Source organism: Oenanthe melanoleuca, chromosome 4A (assembly GCF_029582105.1).
Source record: "Oenanthe melanoleuca isolate GR-GAL-2019-014 chromosome 4A, OMel1.0, whole genome shotgun sequence".
Classification (NCBI taxonomy): domain Eukaryota; kingdom Metazoa; phylum Chordata; class Aves; order Passeriformes; family Muscicapidae; genus Oenanthe; species Oenanthe melanoleuca.
Genome location: NC_079338.1, coordinates 19,306,733 through 19,326,545, shown reverse-complemented (window position 1 = coordinate 19,326,545; position 19,813 = coordinate 19,306,733). Strand labels below are relative to the sequence as shown.

The window sequence follows — 19,813 nt, the reverse complement described above, 5'->3', positions numbered from 1 at the left end:
ACCCAACTCCAAACCACTAAAAAACCCCAACTCCACACCACTAAAAACTCAACTCCACACCACTAAAACCCAACTCCAAATCACTAAAACCCAACTCCAAACCACTAAAACCCAACTCTAAACCACCAAAACCCCAACTCCACACCACTAAAACCCAACTCCAAACCACTAAAAGCCCTGCCAGGAGTGCCGGGCTCAGGTTTTTTACCATGTCCTTCTGAGGTTTTCAAATGCACTTCTCCAATTCTGTTGGGACAGTACAAACTCTGCTGCAGGACAGGTTACATCAATAAAATTGCCCCAGTGCTGCCCTGGGATCTTCCTCAGCCCCCTGGACTGCACTCCTGTTTTCATCTGCATTAAAGAATTGCACATTACAGAATCTCAGGACACACCACACAGGTGATGTAACCCCAGGCTCAGCTGAACTTGCCTGATGCTCCCTCTGTGTCCTGCACTGCACTGAGCCCCTTCCAGCTCAAACACTCATCTCCTAAACATGCTCCTTGGCTATTGGCACACAGACCTGCAACATTTCTCACTATTTTTACATTTATCTGATTTAATATCCAAGTGATACTGAGACATCTTTGCAATCTTTCAGAGGAACAAGATCCATGTGTCTGTTTTCAATGGCAGAAGGAATCAGACACCAGCACACACCTGTTAATCCTTCCTCAGCACCACCTCCTGGCCTGGAGGACAAAGGCTGCCTTGAAAGAAGATGTGCAAATATTTAGCACAGTCCTGCAAAAGCTGGAGCTTTTTAATCATCTAAGCACAAACAAAGAAGTCTGTACACAGCAGGAAAATTCTACAGACAGCTAGCAGTGGGCAAAACCCTGAATATGAAACAGCCTGACCATGGCTTTTCCCCATACACTCAGGTACTACTGAAAAATCAGTAATTTTATGTCATTGTTCCATGAAAATTCTGCCATGATCCCAACCCAAGGCACTCAGAGCTTCAACACTGCAGCCACTGCCAAAGGCTTGTGCAGTAATTCTGATGGAGCTGAGTGAGGTACAAAGAAAAACCTCCATTATTAATAAAGAACTGCATCTCCTGATTCAAAATGAGGACAGACTGGAGAAGGAAGCCTGGTGCTTTCTCAGGAGAGTCATGGGATGGAAAAGCAGCAAGACAAAGGCCTTCCCCCATCCCAGGAACACTCTTTGAAGATCTCAGAGTCCTTTAAAGATGAGATGAGAAAAGAATATCAGGGTGACTCATTTGGTCTAAATGTCCTACTTCAGCTATGCTAAGTGCCAGATACTGTCTCCATAGTGAATATTTACTTTGAGATTAGAACAAAATAGCAAAAGGCAAAAGATAAAAGATTTCTCTCAGAGGGTGTACAGGTAAGATAAGAAAATTTTTTTTTGGGTTGCCATGACCTGTTCAGGGGCAAGGCCAGAGTCCAGTTTGAGAATTAAAAACCATTATCTTGAAATAGAAGTTGTACAATTCTACAACCAGCTCTTACTGAGACCTTTCCAACGCCACAAATTTGGCTCACAAATGTCACTTGGCTCACACCTGCCCCTCTCACACTCAGCTGCACCTCTGGTTCTGCAGCAGGACAAGCAGGTCAGTACAGCACTTCAGTATCAGCTAGCTTTGTTATTGGCATTGTACCTTCATCCCTCCAGCCACTCTGCTCTTAGATCTGAGTCTGACCAAGGCCTGCTGTTTCCTGAGGTGCTGGGCACAGAGGGGAGGGGTCACCAGGACATCCCCAGCCCCAAACTGGGGGTTAATCAGGACATCCCCAGCCCCTAAACTGGGGTCAGCAGGACATCTCCAGCCCCTAAACTGGGGGTTAATCAGGACATCCTCAGCCCCTAAAACTGGGGGCTCAAGGTTAAACCCAGGCCCAAGGTTAAACCCTGACCCAAGGTTAAACCCCAGGCCGAAGGTTAAACCCAGGCCCGAGGTTAAACCCTGACCCAAGGTTAAACCCCAGGCCCAAGGATAAACCTCAGACCCGAGGTTAAACCCTGACCCAAGGTTAAACATGAGGCCCAAGGTTAAACATGAGGCCCAAGGTTAAACATGAGGCCCAAGGTTAAACCCCAGACCCAACGTTAAATACGAGGCCCAAAGTTAAACCCAGACCCAAGGTTAAACCCCAGGCCTGAGGTTAAAGCCAGGCCCAAGGTTAAACCCCAGGCCCAAGGTTAAACCCCAGGCCCAAGGTTAAACCCCAGGCCCAAGGTTAAACCCCAGGCCCGAGGTTAAACCCCAGGCCCGAGGTTAAACCCCAGGCCCAGGAGCCTCAGCACAGTGCTGGGCTGGGCTCCCAGTGCCACATGGCCCCATGCCCTGCACGCTGTGCTGCCTCATGTGGCTCATCTCCATTACTCCTCACTGGAACAGAGTCACTTCCAGTTCTGAACAATGTGTGAAGTTTAAAATCCTCTCACAATTCCCTGAGTCCAAACACAGCTCTCTAAACACAGAGACACAAGGCATTGCCACAGGAAAGGGGCAGCAGGGCAGCCTGAGTCTGGAAGGGAAGGATGGAATTGGAGAGCCAAGGAGCAGTGTGCCCCATGCTGGGAGCACCAGGGACACCCTGCCCTGGGCTGGCACCAGTGCAGGGAGCCCCACTAAATGTGTTTTAGCATCCTCCCCCTGCCCAGCCCAGCCTGCTCTGCCACTCGCCCCTCTGCCAGGGATGAGGAGAACAAGCCACTGGCAAGGGCAGCCACAAAGCTGCTTGTTCCACATTAGCATCCTCAACATTCTCTATCTAATCAGATTTCCTGTTGCTTGAGGAAAGCTGCCTTTCCTCATTACCAGCTGCTAGCCCAGATTTCCCTCTCCCCATCCCCAGTACATATTTTGCCATGCTTGTCTGCCTTTCTGTGTAAAAAGGTTATGTGTGCCCAGAGGGAGACTAAATGTTACCAAAAAAAAAAAAAAAAAAAAAATTAGAAAAAGGCAAAAAAAAAAAAAAAATCCAACATGAAAACAGAACTATGGGCAAGTGTCCAAGACTCCTGACTGTGTGACTGTGACTAACCAATGGGTGCTTTTTAAAAACATCTCTCCCATTTTATTCCTTTCCCTGGATGTAATAATACAACTCAAATGAGTTTTCCAGGAGCTGACTCGTTTTTATGTAACCGTGTTTTATACAGACAGCAGCAGCAGCTCGTGTTTAAACTATTTAGGAGAACAAATAGCTGCAGAAGGAGCTTGAGCTGGCCCCTGTGCTGTCAGCAGTGCATTCCTGCCCTGAGGGGAGCTCCAAAGCCACTCTGGGCTCTGCTGCTGTGGCTGCAGCTGTGAACAGTGCCCAGAGGGGCACCCAGGGAAGGAAGGATGTTCTACTGCCTTGGGAGCCCCATGGCACTGCCAGCTGGGGATGACTGACAAACAAAGCTGGAAGGATGTAGAACTGGTGATTCAGCCCTGGAACCATCAGATGAGAACTGGTGATTCAGTCGTAGAACCATCACTGGAACCATCAGGGGTCAATTGGTGATTCAGCCCTGGAACCATCACTGGAACCACTGGGGTAATTGTGATTTCATCACTGGAACCATCAGTTATAAACTGGTGATTTAGTCACTGGAACCATCACTGGAACCATTGGGGGGAATTGGTGATTCCATCACTGCAACCATCAGGGGGGAATTGGTGATTCAGCCCTGAACCATCACTGGAACCATCACTGGAACCATTGGGGTGAATTGGTGATTCTGTCCCTGGAACCATCACTGGAACCATCGGGGTGAATTGGTGATTCCATCACTGGAACCATCACTGGAACCATCGGGGTGAATTGGTGATTCCATCACTGGAACCATCACGGGATCCATCAGGTGAGAACTGGTGATTCCATCACTGTGAACACAAACCCTGGCAGTGACAAGAAACCCAGGAGGTCTGCTAGGCCAGGAGAGTGCTGTGGAGCTCACCTGACTCACGAAATCCAACTTCTACCAAGTCAGAACTGAGAGGACACCTGGATTTCTTCAAACCCCAATTTTAACATCCAGTTACATCATCACTGAAACAAGAAACCTCTCCCCAGGCTGTAAATTGGAATGTGATCAGAGTTAGTGTTTCTCTTAGATTATAAATGCTATTTTAATAAAATACTTTAGTTTTAAAAGATGTAAGTTTCCCAGAGGTAAAAGAACATTCATGCAAAACTTGGGTAATGTAGCAGAAGAAACAATTGACTGAAATGTTTTGGGCCAATAGTGACAGCTCAGCAACTGCTGCCCATCATCACAGAGAGAATAATGCAAGTGATTTGTAATGAGAACTCCAACCTGCTCACTCTCCATTCCTGCAGACACCATTGTGGCAAAATCCAGCCCTGAATATTTCATCTGAAAACACTTCTAAGCAGCAGTGGCATTATTAGTCTGGGCAGATTCTGGAGCTTATGCAGAAAGTAGAGGCTTACCATGAGGAATAGGGAGCAGTAATGCAAAACACATATGGAACAATAAGAGAAAGTATTAAGAAATAGAATTTAAAATAGCTTAATCTCATGTACACTAGATGGACAAGATACACCTCATTGGCAATTTCATATCAGTGAACACAGCATGAGGAGAGACCATACCTTTGCTTCATCTGAAAAGGAAAACAATCTACTCATTTTTTTTTTCTGCTCTGCATGCACTTCATTTCCCAAAATGCAACCAGGCGTGCATTACAAACAAACTGCATCCTGCTTCACCCCAGCAGCTGCCACGAGCATTCTCCAGCACTGAGCAGAAGCTGATGGTGCAGGGGCTGGGACAGGCTGAGCCCAGCCTGGGGGTGAGAGGGGCTGGGACAGGCTGAGCCCAGCCTGGGGGTGAGAGGGGCTGGGACAGGCTGAGCCCAGCCTGGGGGCGAGAGGGGCTGGGACAGGCTGAGCCCAGCCTGGGGGTGAGAGGGGCTGGGACAGGCTGAGCCCAGCCTGGTGTGCAGGAGGGGCTGGGACAGGCTGAGCCCAGCCTGGGGGTGAGAGGGGCTGGGACAGGCTGAGCCCAGCCTGGGGGTGAGAGGGGCTGGGACAGGCTGAGCCCAGCCTGGGGTGCAGGAGGGGCTGGGACAGGCTGAGCCCAGCCTGGGGTGCAGGAGGGGCTGGGACAGGCTGAGCCCAGCCTGGTGTGCAGGAGGGGCTGGGACAGGCTGAGCCCAGCCTGGGGGCGAGAGGGGCTGGGACAGGCTGAGCCCAGCCTGGGGGTGAGAGGGGCTGGGACAGGCTGAGCCCAGCCTGGTGTGCAGGGGGATGGGACAGGCTGAGCCCAGCCTGGGGGTGAGAGGGGCTGGGACAGGCTGAGCCCAGCCTGGTGTGCAGGAGGGGCTGGGACAGGCTGAGCCCAGCCTGGTGTGCAGGGGGATGGGACAGGCTGAGCCCAGCCTGGTGTGCAGGAGGGGCTGGGACAGGCTGAGCCCAGCCTGGTGGTGCCAGGGGCTGGGACAGGCTGAGCCCAGCCTGGTGTGCAGGGGATGGGACAGGCTGAGCCCAGCCTGGGGCTGAGAGGGGCTGGGACAGGCTGAGCCCAGCCTGGTGTGCAGGGGATGGGACAGGCTGAGCCCAGCCTGGTGTGCAGGAGGGGCTGGGACAGGCTGAGCCCAGCCTGGGGGTGAGAGGGGCTGGGACAGGCTGAGCCCAGCCTGGTGTGCAGGGGATGGGACAGGCTGAGCCCAGCCTGGGGGTGAGGAGGGGCTGGGACAGGCTGAGCCCAGCCTGGGGGTGAGAGGGGCTGGGACAGGCTGAGCCCAGCCTGGGGGTGAGAGGGGCTGGGACAGGCTGAGCCCAGCCTGGTGTGCAGGAGGGGCTGGGACAGGCTGAGCCCAGCCTGGTGTGCAGGAGGGGCTGGGACAGGCTGAGCCCAGCCTGGTGTGCAGGGGGATGGGACAGGCTGAGCCCAGCCTGGGGTGCAGGAGGGGCTGGGACAGGCTGAGCCCAGCCTGGTGTGCAGGAGGGGCTGGGACAGGCTGAGCCCAGCCTGGTGTGCAGGGGGATGGGACAGGCTGAGCCCAGCCTGGTGCCAGAGCTGGGCAGTGCAGCCCCAGGACTGGCACTGCAGACCCTGGAGGTGATGCTGTTGGAGCAGCAAGCAGCTGTGGGCAGCCAGACCCAGGGCAGTGTGATGGTGAGAGCTGGACACACACTTTGCTGGGGAAAGCAGCAGCTGTGTCCCAGAGGGCTGGTGACAGTGTCTGGCACAGCAGGCACTGGCAGGCAGGCAGGGACACGAGTGCAGGGCTCCCCACACAGGCTGGGACACACAGCCCCCCCAGACACACCAGAGAGGAGCAAACAGACAGAACAAGGATCCAGAGTGCCACAAACCTTCCGGCTCTGTGTTCTCTTTGAGGTGCACTTGCTTCAGTGGGCAGCAGAAGATTTCGTGACACTTAGCACGAAAAGGGGACTCTTTTTTCTTTAATTCCGCAGATTGGATGGAATCTTGCCGTAACATAATGTACTCCTGAGTGCCAGGGGGAGCGTCATCCATAACTGTGGTCACCACACAACAAAATGAACTCAGGTTAGAGCTCGAGGAAAGCAATCCCGAGAAGCAAATCAACTACAAATCGTCAGGGGGGAGGACAGCAGGGGAAGGAAGGTTCACAGGAAGGAAAACAAACTTTACAGTGCAAAGTATCTTAGTCATGGTGGTAGAAGAGCAGGAAAAAACATTTACTTTTATAAACAGTGCTTCTGATAAACCTCAGCACCACCCCCTCCATGCAGCTTTGATGAACAGCAGAATGACACCCGCTCTGAAAAGCAGCACAGCTCCCTCTGGGTTTGTTTTATCCTCCCCCAGCACCTCCAGCCATCCTGCATGCAGACCAGGAGAGCAGCAAACCAGGCAGGCTTTAATGGCCTGGCCATGGCAGTGTCTGCACCAACTCAGAGAGCAACACCCACAGCTGCAGGGAGTGCCACACCCGGGCACCTGCCCCCCAAAACACAAGGGGTGGGCCTTTAGGGGATGGAGAAACACACCCCATCCATTTAGAGGATGGAGAAACACACCCCATCCCTTTATCTGGATACAGAACCACACCCCAACCCTTTATCTGGATGGAGAGCCACACCCCATCCCTTTATCAGGATAGAGAATCACACCCCAACCCTTTATCAGGATAGAGAATCACACCTTATTCCACAACAGGATACAGAGCCACACCCCATCCCTTTATCAGGATGGAGAATCACATCCCATCCCTTTATCAGGATAGAGAATCACACCCCAACCCTTTATCAGGATAGAGAATCACACCCCATCCCTTTATCAGGATAGAGAACCACACCCCATCCCTTTATCAGGATAGAGAATCACATCCCATCCCTTTATCAGGATACACAACCACACCCCATCCCTTTATCAGGAGAGAACCACACCCCATCTCTTTATCAGGATAGAGAATCACACCCCATCCCTTTATCAGGATACACAACCACACCCCATCCCTCTATCAGGATACAGAATTTCCTCAGAGCAAGGATAATCCAGTGACATTTGACTCCATCACCGTTTTCCACGGATAGAAGAGTAGATGAACAAAGGGAAAGCACATTAATCCTTCTGATGGTTTTCTTGTAAAACAGCAAGTAATTTCTAAAGCTGATCTTATAAATCAATAGTGCCATTAATAACATAATGGATACACAGTCTGAAATGTTTCTGAGTGGGGTCAGACTATTAAATGGCACAAAGATAAAATATATAGCATAAAGAAAGTTCCAGCTACCTCAAAGTATTACATTACCAGAAAGAACTGAAACACTTTTCCACTATCTAAAAAACGAAGCCTTGATAAGAGAGCTAGTGAGATTCCTCTGACAGCTTCAGGCACAGACCATCTCACAGGAGCAGGAAGGAGCTGCTTTCCCACAGGACAGCCTGACTGTCATTTACAGTGTGGCACAGGTACACAGCCACCCCACACCCACCGGGGCTCCCTGCCCCACAGCAGCTGGGGCACATCTGCATTTCCTGGGCACCTCCCTGAGGGCACACAGCCATGGGCAGCCAGCACTCACTGAGTCTCTGCTCTTTTATTTCAGCTTTGTCCCTTTCAGTGCACTCCCCATCCCCATGGGCTGAGCCCACTGCTGCTCCCCATTCCCACCTCCCACGAATAAAACATGTCATGGACACAGCCCATTAATTACTGCTAAAAACCTGTATATCCTCAGATGGAAGTGAGAAATAAACACTACACAGCTTCAAAAAATGAATCCTTGTTTCCTCCCCTCACAGTGATGGAGACCAAACCCACAGCAACTGTGAACACACGAGGAATTTGCTTAGCAGTAAATATAAAATAACTGCAGGAACTATCATGTTTCCTAATCAAAACATTCAGCTTGCTAAATATCACCCTGTAGCACATTCTTTAGCTGAAATAAAATAATAATAATTACACTAATAAAAACTTGCTGTCACAAAGCCAGTAGGAACCCAATTTCTCCTTCCTGTAAACTTCACTGAGTGGGGTCTGGGATGGCTGCTGGCACCAGGATGTTTTTCAGGATAAACTCAAACATGTTTACTTCCTACAAACACACCAGCTAAACAGTCTGCTGGTTTGTGTCTTTCTTGTATGTCCAACTGCATTCCAGTCCCATCCAAATTGCCAGAAACCATAACATCAACCCTGTCCACAGGCCTTGGCTCAGGCTCCAACTGAATCATCTTTGATGTAATTCAGAGTTTAATAAACTGCAGGGAAATATCCTTCCCCCTGTTTTGCATAGAGAGGCTTCAGTTCTGATAGCTACAGGGTAAATAAAACCCAGGCACAACAAATCCTCCTGCTCCTGCTGGACTATTGTTCTTGCATGTACAACACAATTTAACACCAAAAAAAAACCATTTCCATGGATGCATTCACTCCTTGGATGAACTTTCCAGGTCATCACCTGACACATGGCTTTTCCTCAGCTCCCTAATGGCTTTTTTTCCCTAGTTTTACATCTGAGCCCCAGGATGCTCTCACTTGCCATAAACTCGTTTTGCTGGCATTTTGGGAGGACTGAAGTCGTGGTGCTCGAGCCACAGAGAGCATCAGAGCACCCCTTAAAGCCTGCACAGAGAGGAGGAAATCCCTTCTCTTTGGCACAGGGCAGGGAAAAACATTGCCCCAGGATGTCTTTGTGAATGATGGGAGCAGCAGCCAGTGGTCACTGTCACCTCCTAATGGCCACTGTCACCTCCGAATGGTCACTGCCCTATTGTCACTCCCCTATTGCCATTGTCACCCTCTACTGTCACTGTCACTCCCCTATTGTCATTGTCACCCCTCTATTGTCACCTCCCCACTGTCACCCCCCTATTGCCATTGTCACCCTCTATTGTCACTGTCACTCCCCTATTGTCACCCCCCTATTGTCATTGTCACCCCTCTATTGTCACTCCCCTATTGCCATTGTCACCCTCTATTGTCACAGTCACTCCCCTATTGTCACTCCCCCACTGTCACCCCTCCATTGTCACCCCCTATTGTCACTGTCACCCCCCATTGTCACTCCCCTATTCTCACTGTCACCCCTCTATTGTCACCCCCCATTGTCACTGTCACTGTCACCCCCACTGTCACCCCAGGACCCAGAACAGGATGCTCACCCAGCACCTCCTTCATCCCTGCCCCCCTCACCCACGCAAAGGAAACAAAGGTCACAGAGGAGGTTACCCAGGCCCTGGGGCTGCTCAGAGCTATGCAGGGATTTTTATTTTTTCCTCCTTTTAGGGGAAAACATTCGGCCACCAAGTTCTTCCAGCTCCTTACAGGAACCAGTCTAAAAAAAACCCTCTCTCAAATAACTCCTTCAAGTGGCTGCCTGTGGGACAGTGGGGTGTTTTGTTGCAATAACATTTTCCTGCTTGAGACAGCTGAGGAAAATCTCCCAGGTATAGACACAGTAAAAATTCCCTTCACTCCTTTTCATCACTGTTTTGTTTCTCCCCCAATTTCTCCCAGCTGAAGGAGTGATTTTTTGTTAACCATCTGCACAACATAATAAACTCAGAGCACAACAATACTTAAAAGCTAATTGAAAAAAAAATTCTATTCTGGGGCTGTAAAACACTCAGAAGCTCTCAATGACCACACAGCCCATGCAATCCATCTCACCATTAAGCCTTGCCAAAATCCTGATGAAGTATTCTTACCAAACAGTCCTGGCACTTGTGCACCACCCAGAAATCTTATTTTCAGCTTGCAGCTGTGTGCTCCCAACTTTGGAGCCTGGTTGACTCTGACTTGCAGCTCTGACAATGAGCAGAGATATGACAGGAAGCACAAGCAGCCAATTCTCTGATTTTTATTCACAGCAGCCATTTCTTGGTCCCTCATTTACACCCCTCCTCCCTCCCAGCACAGCCCCAAGCCCAGGCACCACAGCAGCTCCTTCCAAACTGAAGAAACAGAACAGCAAAAAACACCTTGTGAAAGACACAACTTTGTTTAGAGGATTTTTCTCAATTAAAAGCAGTTCCAAACGAGCTCTCATTGCCTGAGGTGAGGGGTCAGCACAGGCTGGGAGAGCTGGGAGGGGAACCTGCTCCCCATGGCACAAACCCCACAGGGATGTTTGGGATTCCCTCACCACTGGGGTCCAGGGAATGTGCAGCCAAGCTCCAGCTCCTGCTGCCAGGCAGGGCCACAACACCCCAGAGCCTGAACCCCAACACTTCCCTGCAGGGAAGGGTCCCCATCCCAGAGAGCCCCCAGCAGCACCCAGGGAGCCCCAACCTCACCCAGGGAGCCCCAAACCCACCCTGAGAGTCCCAACCTCACCCAAACTGCCCCAAACTGCCCCAAACCCACCCAAACTGCCCCAAACCCACCCAAACTGCCCCAAACCCAACCAAACTGCCCCAAACTGCCCCAACCTCACCCAGGGAGCCCCAAACCCACCCAAACTGCCCCAAACCCACCCAAACTGCCCCAACCTCACCCAAGCTGCCCCAAACGCTCAGAGCCTGCAGCACAAGCACCCCAGGGACTCCTGCCAGCCCCTGAGGCTCCCTGGGCTCCTCCCTGGCAGCAGGGACAGCTCCCTGCAGATCCTGCAGCAGGGAATGGCCAGCCCTGCTCCTGCTGCTCTGGAAGGATCACTCACAGCTCACTGAGACACACAGTGCAGTCCCCACGAGGGAGCTGGAGCCAGGTGAGCCCGAGTCAGATGGCTGAAACCTGCTTCTGGCAAAACACTTCATGCTGAGTTAATTCTTCAGGTCTGCACAGCTCCACCTTCACACCCACAGCACAGAATTCTTCTGATGATTTTAGATAGTGATTTATTTTCTGATTTGAAACTACTTTCCATTGTGAAATATTTTAAATAAGTGACTCTCTTGTGATCAAAACTGAAACAGCTGTCAGCTCTTCCAACCTTGCTTCCTCCAACATATGTACAAATACCTTAACTTTTTGCTCTGCTGAAAAATTCTGAAACAGGCTCTCTCTGGGGTCAACACACAGAGTAATTTTTTTCAGATCTTCCAAAAATATTTGTACAGAACACTCCCCCTTGACCTAAAAGAGTAATTGGATTAACTGCCAGCAGTAATAGGCTGTTATGCTCTGAAAGACCAGCCCAGATAAGGCTGCATTTAGGTAATAAAGACAAAGACATATGACATCAGAAATTTGTTGATAAATGCTGCTCCCCTCCCTTTTCCCTTCCATCAGGATCTGAGCTTTGCCATCCCAGACGTGCCACTCTCATTGAAACTCTGCAGCTCAGCCCAGAGCTCTGCTGTGCCTGCCCCAATGAATGAATGAATGAATAAATGAATGAATAGATGAACGAGTGGGTATTTCGTCTCTGCCTGTTCTGAGTGGTTCCCTGCTTTCCCATCTGCTAAACAAATGCAGGCTGGCTGCTCTCCAGGCAGGTGGGTCTGTGCAGCTCAGCAGAGACTTCACAGGGGCCACTCGTTCCTGGGGAGTGTGTGCAAGGCAGGGAGCAGGCAGGTGAGCAGGGGAGCAGGGGAGAGGGACCCAGAGTGACCAGGGAGCCAGGTGAGCAGGGGGAGCAAGTGACCATGGAGCCAGGTGAGCAGGGGAGCAGGGTAACCAGGGTGACCAGGTGAGCAGGGGGAGCAGGAAAGCAGGGTGACCATGGAGAAGGTGACCAGGGTGAGCAGGGTGAGCATGGCTCCAGGTGAGCAGGGTGACCATGGATCCAGGTGACCAGGGTGACCAGGTGAGCAGGTGAGCAGGGTGAGCATGGATCCAGGTGAGCAGGGTGACCAGGTGAGCAGGGTGACCATGGATCCAGGTGACCAGGGTGACCAGGTGAGCAGGCACAGGCACAGCACAGCCCCTCACATTGTGCTGTGTGCACAGAGATGTCTCACTCACACTCAGCTCCACTCTGATCCAAGAGGGGTTTCAGTGCCACATGTCTGCAGGGAAGAGTTAACAGCCAGGACTGTGCAAATCCAGCCATAAATAATCACCTGAAATGGGGGGCTCTGGCCATAATAATCACCTGAGCTCGTGGTTCTGGCCATAAATAATCACTTGAGCTCATGGCTGTGGCCCAGCACATCCCTGCCCTGCCCACACTCAGGGTGCTGGACAGCCTCTCCTGAGTGACACACTGCCAGCAGGGAGGACACAGAGGTCACACTGCAGAAATGAAACCTTCTACAAGCCAGAACATTTCCACACAGCTTGGCAGGAAATTCAAGTGTTGGTCCAGGTGATCTCCACCCCGAGAGCCACACTGCCAGCACCCACTGCCAGCTCTGGGGACACCTGGAGCTCCCCTGCCACCAAACAAGCACATACACTGCTCAGAATTCTCTTCTCCAGAAACCAAAAGGCAAAATGATGCAGTAAGTTTGTTCTGTCAGAGCTGAAGTAAGAGGGGAGCTGATTGCCTCTGTGTGTTTTTATACTGCATTGCATAATCTGCTCCTGTTGATGTTCAGAACCGTAAATGACACAAAAAACAACCCAAGGCAGTGGGGGCACAGCAGAGCTCCAAGACAAACACATCACATTTCACATTCCAGGGCATGAAGTGAAGCTGCAGTCCTCCAGCTCCCAACAGTCCATCAAAGTCAGCACAGACAAATGTGTGTCCTAGGAAAGAACACTCAACACTGAGCTGTAAATTAGCCTCTGGTTTCCAGGAGGCAGTCAGTTTTATTTCAGCAGGAGGAAAAGCCACTCTGCAAACTGAGGACACTGGCTGCTGCACACACACTCACCTCTGCACTGCCTCAAAACCACCCAGAGCAGAGACAAGCCCCAGTTTTGTGTCTTTAACACATTAATGCCCACCAGGACTTCACAGACCTCCAAAGAAATGAAAACATTTATTCTGAAAGTTGGCTGAAAAACTTTACAGCAGGGGAAGGAGGCTGCTGTGAATGTCTGAAATGTGTGGATTCACACTGGATCCAGTTAAACAGAAAAATACCAAGAGAAGCTTCAGAGCTATTTTCAGAGCTGAAAACTTGCCCCAAACAACTGCCAAAAGAATTCTGGAGTACCTGGGGCTGTGAGCCCTGCTCCTGAGCACTGGACAGCTCCAGTCTGCAATCCCTGCTGCCAGCACCATCCACACATTCCCACTCCTGCCACTGCTCCCTGCCCTGCACCCCACAGCACACCCCCAGGACGTGTCATGTCAGCCCCACAACCCCATGGACACCACACACACTCAGAATTTTCAGTGTCAGCCCCACAACCCCATGTACCCCCAGGATTTTCAGTATTAACCCCACAACCCCACGTGCAGGAAAACTTGCAGTGAATTTTTAACAGCTTCTCAAAGAACTCCTTTAGGGAACCAGGTCCTTGCAGGTTGCAAACAAACCCACCTTTCCTCCCACCTCTGAATTTACTGATCTGTAACTTCCACTCCACCCAGGTACTCTGCTCCTGCACCAGAGCTCTGAAGAGCATTTATGAGCATTTTAATCTGTTTTTATCTAACACTGCCCCACAGACACACACCTGACAGAGTCTGTGCTGCCCCTGCAACCCCAGCCTGCAGCCAGGGACAGGGCACAGCCAGGCGAGCTGTCCCTGCCCAAATCCCACCTGTGCTGTGGAACCAGCCCAGGAGAGCTGTCCCTGCCCAAATCCCACCTGTGCTGTGGAACCAGCCCAGGAGAGCTGTCCCTGCCCAAATCCCACCTGTGCCCATGTGGAACCAGCCCAGGTGAGCTGTCCCTGCCCCAAATCCCACCTGTGCCCATGTGGAACCAGCCCAGGTGAGCTGTCCCTGCCCAAATCCCACCTGTGCTGTGGAACCAGCCCAGGTGAGCTGTCCCTGCCCCAAATCCTACCTGTGCTGTGGAACCAGCCCAGGTGAGCTGTCCCTGCCCAAATCCCACCTGTGCTGTGGAACCAGCCCAGGTGAGCTGTGCCACCCCAAATCCTACCTGTGCTGAGGGAGCAGCCAGGTGAGCTGTGCCACCCCAAATCCTACCTGTGCTGAGGGAGCAGCCAGGTGAGCTGTGCCACCCCAAATCCTACCTGTGCTGAGGGAGCAGCCAGGTGAGCTGTGCCACCCCAAATCCTACCTGTGCCCATGTGGAACCAGCCCAGGTGAGCTGTCCCTGCCCCAAATCCTACCTGTGCTGTGGAACCAGCCCAGGTGAGCTGTGCCACCCCAAATCCTACCTGTGCTGAGGGAGCAGGCTGGCAGCAGCCCTGGCTGGGGACGGGCCAGCAGGGGCTGGGAGCTGCTCTCCTTGTCCTGGGCTGCCAGGCAGCTGTGGGATGTTGCTGTCCTGTGCATCTCCAGCTCAGCACAGCCAGCAGGGATGAGTCACTGTCACTCTGCTGTCACTGTCACACACTGAGCAGTGCTGGGGATTTCTGGCTGGGGTTACAGCTGGGATTGCTGTCACAGGGGCTGGGCTCTGCTCTGTGCTGCCTGTCCTGGGCTCAGCACAGAAACCTTCCTCTCCCACCAGGTGAGCCAGCAAAAGGGAGCCTCCCCTGGCTGTGTCTGACATTCAGCACTGGTTTCTCTCCAGGATTGCTCTGCAGGTCACACAGTAACAGATCCTGCCCAGCAGCTCTAGCTCCAGCAGAGTGCCCTGCTGTGGGCAGCAGCCTGCAGGGCACCAAAGAGCTGTGGGTGAACAGAACAGGAGCTGTGCACTGTGCCTCCCTGGGTTATTCTCCAGGAACTGAGAACAGTGGCAGTCCCACTGAAGGTCTGGGCAGGAAGAGGCCAAAGCTCAGGCTGGCCAGAGAACCAGGACAGCCCATGCTGCCCCAGCCTGGACATCAGGAGGGATTTGTTCCCTGGGAGGAATTGCAAGGGGCTGCCCAGGCTGGTGGTGGAGCCACTGTCCTTGGAGGTGTGCAAGGAGCCCCTAAACCTGAACTACAGAGCCCCTAAACCTGAGCCAGAGCCCCTAAACCTGAGCCACAGAGCCCCTAACCCTGAGCCCCTAACCCCGAGCCCCAGAGCTGACCTCTGCCAGCCCCCGTGCTGTCCCCAGAGCAGCTCCAGCACTGACTGCACCACAGACATTTACACCCTCACACCTAAAGCAGTTACATTTCAGCTTTAATTTTGTCTCTCTCCTCATCCCAGGACTCCTCCTGGCCAGATGAAGCCTTTGCCCTGTCCCAGGCTGGATCAGCACGTGCACACCTCCAGCTCTCAGCACTTCACTGCTGCTGCTCCTGGCAGAGGGACAGCTTAGATGAAAACAAGCAAATACTGGGGAAAACTATTCCAGAAAAAGCTGAATATTTATGGCTTGTGCACAGGAACCTGACTGGCAAGTGAATGTTCAGGTGGAGATAAAAGGAGTGACAGAAGAGTAACTTTTATCTATGCAGTCTGCACTTAATGACTGCATCAACATTTGCAGGTGATTAGGGCCAGCCCAGAGCTTTGCTGCTCCTTTGTTCTGTTTCTGAAGGGTTAGGACTTTATTTATTCTTTTTCTTCTTTTTTCCTTTCTTCCTCCCCCCCAGAGCTGCAACTAAATATAATTTTTGGCTTTTAAAGCTCTCTTTCCATTTATAGAAGGCAGCTGACAGGCTGGGGATGATGTTTGAGGCAGAGATAATCCCGCTGGTAGCCGGGCTGGGATCTCTGTCAGAGCCCAGAGCAGTGTCTGGCCCCTCTGGACGCTGCTCCTGCAGGAGCTGAGCCCATGTGGTGGGAAGGGGGACAGGGACACTGCCCAGCCTGACACTGCTGCTCTGCACTGCTCACTCGTTTATTTAACTGTGGAGCCAGTGTGGCCAAGCTGCCAGGCTGCTCTCCTGGGACAGCTCATGCTCTGGAATTGCCTGTGCTGGACAGTCCTGCTGCCCCAGGACAGCAGGGTGACAGCAGGGTGACAGCAGGGTCACACCCTGTCCCCAGGACACCGAGGGTGCCAAGGGAACCGAGCCCAGGAGGAATTTCCATGGCTGAACCCTCAGGTCCAGAACAGCTCCATGAGAGTGCCAGAACAAACCCACAGCCCCTCCACTCTCATTTCAGCTCTGCTTTTGATTTGCACATCAAATGTTCTGCAGCCACAAACCAAATTATGCTGATAAAATTAGATCAAGGTACTCACTGCTTTTCTTTGGAGAGGGGCCATTTGATGCTGCAAGCTGCCACCAGGTGAATCTGTGTGAAGATTCACTGTCCTGGCTGTAAGGAAAGCAGCCCAGGCAGGCTGAAGGGAGCTGTGGAGTCTGAGCCCCAGGGGATGGGGCTGTGACCACAGCATGGTTTAAATGCAGGTGCTTTTGATCCCATTACCTGGGGCTTAACCAAATAATTACAGAGCCTGCTTCCTACTCCCTGTGCTCAGATCTGTCATGTGGCAGCAATTGCATTATGAAGCAGAGACCACAACAATGTCAACGAGCCACGAGCAGTTCTGCAGTGCCCAGGGGCACAGAGGGGCAGCTGCCCAGAGCCAGGTGCAGGCTGGGCACAGGCAGGGATTGCTGAGAGAACCAGGCAGGGATTGCTGATAGAAACCAGGCAGGGATTGCTGATAGAACCAGGCAGGGATTGCTGAGAGAACCAGGCAGGGATTGCTGAGAGAACCAGGCAGGGATTGCTGATAGAACCAGGCAGGGATTGCTGACAGAACCAGGCAGGGATTGCTGATAGAACCAGGCAGGGATTGCTGACAGAACCAGGCAGGGATTCCTGTCAGAACCAGGCAGGGATTGCTGATAGAACCAGGCAGGGATTGCTGACAGAACCAGGCAGGGATTGCTGATAGAACCAGGCAGGGATTGCTGACAGAACCAGGCAGGGATTGCTGAGAGAAACCAGGCAGGGATTGCTGAGAGAACCAGGCAGGGATTGCTGAGAGAAACCAGGCAGGGATTGCTGAGAGAACCAGGCAGGGATTGCTGATAGAACCAGGCAGGGATTGCTGAGAGAAACCAGGCAGGGATTGCTGACAGAACCAGGCAGGGATTGCTGAGAGAAACCAGGCAGGGATTGCTGAGAGAACCAGGCAGGGATTGCTGTCAGAACCAGGCAGGGATTGCTGACAGAACCAGGCAGGGATTGCTGACAGAACCAGGCAGGGATTGCTGATAGAAACCAGGCAGGGATTCCTGCTGAGAATCCCAGGCAGGGATTCCTGTCAGAACCATAAGATCATTAAGCTGCAGGCTCAAAGTTGCAGTTTAAATCATGGCTTTTTGCAGAAAAGTCTAAGCCCCAAACAATCAAACTGTGATTCATAATCTGTCTCTCCAGTCAATATATCATGTCTAGCAAACACTGATTTACATGTAAGATTAGACTTTGTGGTTGCACTTTCCAAAGCTATTCAATCACAGCCAGCAATTGATAGGAGATTTTTCTAGCATGCACAAATTAATCTTTGCTGATTTGACCCTAAATTACAAAAGTCTCATGATTCATTTTCCCATACCAAACTGCAGGTTGGTTTGGTTCCTTGCTCACATTGCTCTTCCCCTGCACCTTGTCCTTCCACTATGAAACTCTTTGCTCATCTCTCATTCTTTCAGAGTTTATTTCCTCTGTATGTTTGGTAGAAATGCATTTCTGACCGGTGGGCTCAGCAGGGCTCAGCTCCTGTCCCTGCAATAAAAAATAAAAGCCTCTGCTGTGGGGAGGGCACTGTGCCCCATGAGCAGAGCCAGCAGCCCCACTAGGGATTGTCCTTTTAACACCTGGCTGCTGCTACCTGGCTGATTTATCAACAGAAGGGATCACACAGAGCCTGAGGTAAATGAAAATTCCAATTCTGCTGCTCTGGGTCAGGGTGGGATATGCCAGGCTGCTGTCTGGTTTGGTTTCTAGCAAGGCAGGCTCACAAACTTCCTTCCAAGCCATTAATTCAGATCTGCAATAAGCCCAACACAACTGCAGTGGCTCATGAAAGCAGTTTGAGGCAACCTGCACTCATTAGAGCAGCACCATCCACATCCTGGGACTGCAGCCCTGGTGTCAGAGATGACCTGCTGTGCCAAATGCCTCCTGTGTCCCAGGGAAACTTCAGGGAAGCAGCAAAGTGGAAAACCTTGATTGGCTCAGGCTTTGAAATCCATTCAAATGCAAGACTGTTAAAACATTTAGTCTCTTTTTTTCATCCAGAAAAGGATAATTTAACTAGATGAAGGGGAATTCTTCAGCAAAGGCAGCAGCATGGTGACAGCCATGCAGGACACAAGTTTACAGATAAAAGTGATGAACTCCCTGCAGTATCTGCTGGAAACACAGGAATTACAAATTATGAGTGTGCCATAGTTGAAACAGCAAGAACCAACCTGTGACCTTGGCTCCTTCAGGGAAAAAACAAAAACCTTCCTGTGCTTGATAAAAGAGGGCACAGAAAGGAGGCACAGGGAGACCTGAGGCAGCACTCAGCCCTCAGCAGGGACATTGACCAGTCACCAGGCTCAGCTTAACTAAGCCTGGCCCTGGAACTGCATCAGCCCACGGCAGCAGCTGCAGGGGCAGCTCAGACCCTCGAGTGAGGCAGATTTTGGGTCCTGCTGGAGCAGCTGAGCAGTTTCACTCAGAGCACCTCCACTGGACTCAGCACACTGAGCTCTGCTCCCTAAAGAAAGGGAAGAAAGGGACAGGGCTGGGCAGCTCTGCCCTGTGCCACGGGCACATCACCTGCTAAAACCACAGCAAACCCTCTCTGAGTGTCTCCTGAACTGAATCCTGCCTTTCCAGAGGCTCCCCCAGCACTGAGGGATGCTGCTCAGGAGCTGCAGCTGCTCCTCCTGCAAATCTCTGTTAGACTGAACGTTTTTATTGGTTTATTTTCATTCCAAGCCACGGTATCTCACACACCAGAGCTGGGAGAAGCACATGGAGGGTTCTGGGACTAGAACCAGAGTCTTCCCACCCTCAATGTCTCATTTGAACAAGAAAACTCACTTTATTTGGAGGGGACAGCACATCCTCTGTCCCCCCTGGGCTGGCCCAGGCTCATCTCCCATCTCTCATCTCTGCTTTCCCTCTCCCCAGGACTTCATGGAGAGGAACTGACTTCCACAGGGACTGCTCAGACAGAAGGAAGGACAATTCCACCCAGGAACTTTCTTTCTGAAACACATCTCAAGTTCTTCCTCAGTTCTTTTTTAGAAAGCCTCCTGAGAAAGCTGCTAAATAATGAATGTATTTTATGTTGCTCTGTAATGTGAATCTGAATCTGTTCCTCTGTGTTACAAGTGCTGCAGGGAATTCCAGGATCCCACCCTGCTCTGGGCTGGCTCAGCTCTGTCCATCCCCACACCAGGCAGGGCTCCCTGCCCCTCTGGAGAGCAGCAAACCCTCACCAGACCCCAGCCCCTTCTGGGAGCTCAGCAGAGACAGCAAGGAGCAAAGGCCCAGGC

The 19,813-nt window shown here is 51.8% G+C and overlaps 1 protein-coding gene across 3 annotated transcripts in view; it reads right to left on the bottom strand.

The window, feature by feature from the left end:
- Positions 1-19,813, bottom strand: part of FGF13 (fibroblast growth factor 13) — a 152,439-nt gene that overhangs the window by 65,627 nt on the left and 66,999 nt on the right. Inside the window, exons 1-2 of one of the 3 annotated variants that reach the window (XM_056491098.1) lie at positions 10,153-10,224; positions 6,318-6,485 (exon numbers count right to left, since the gene is read on the bottom strand). The exons of 1 other annotated variant lie outside the window; for it this stretch is intronic. In XM_056491098.1, the coding sequence (XP_056347073.1) occupies positions 6,318-6,483 (166 nt within the window). In that variant the 5' untranslated portion in view covers positions 6,484-6,485; positions 10,153-10,224. Of the gene's footprint in view, positions 1-6,317; positions 6,486-10,152; positions 10,225-19,813 lie in introns of those variants that run through there. One more of the 3 variants, XM_056491096.1, reaches the window with a different exon arrangement.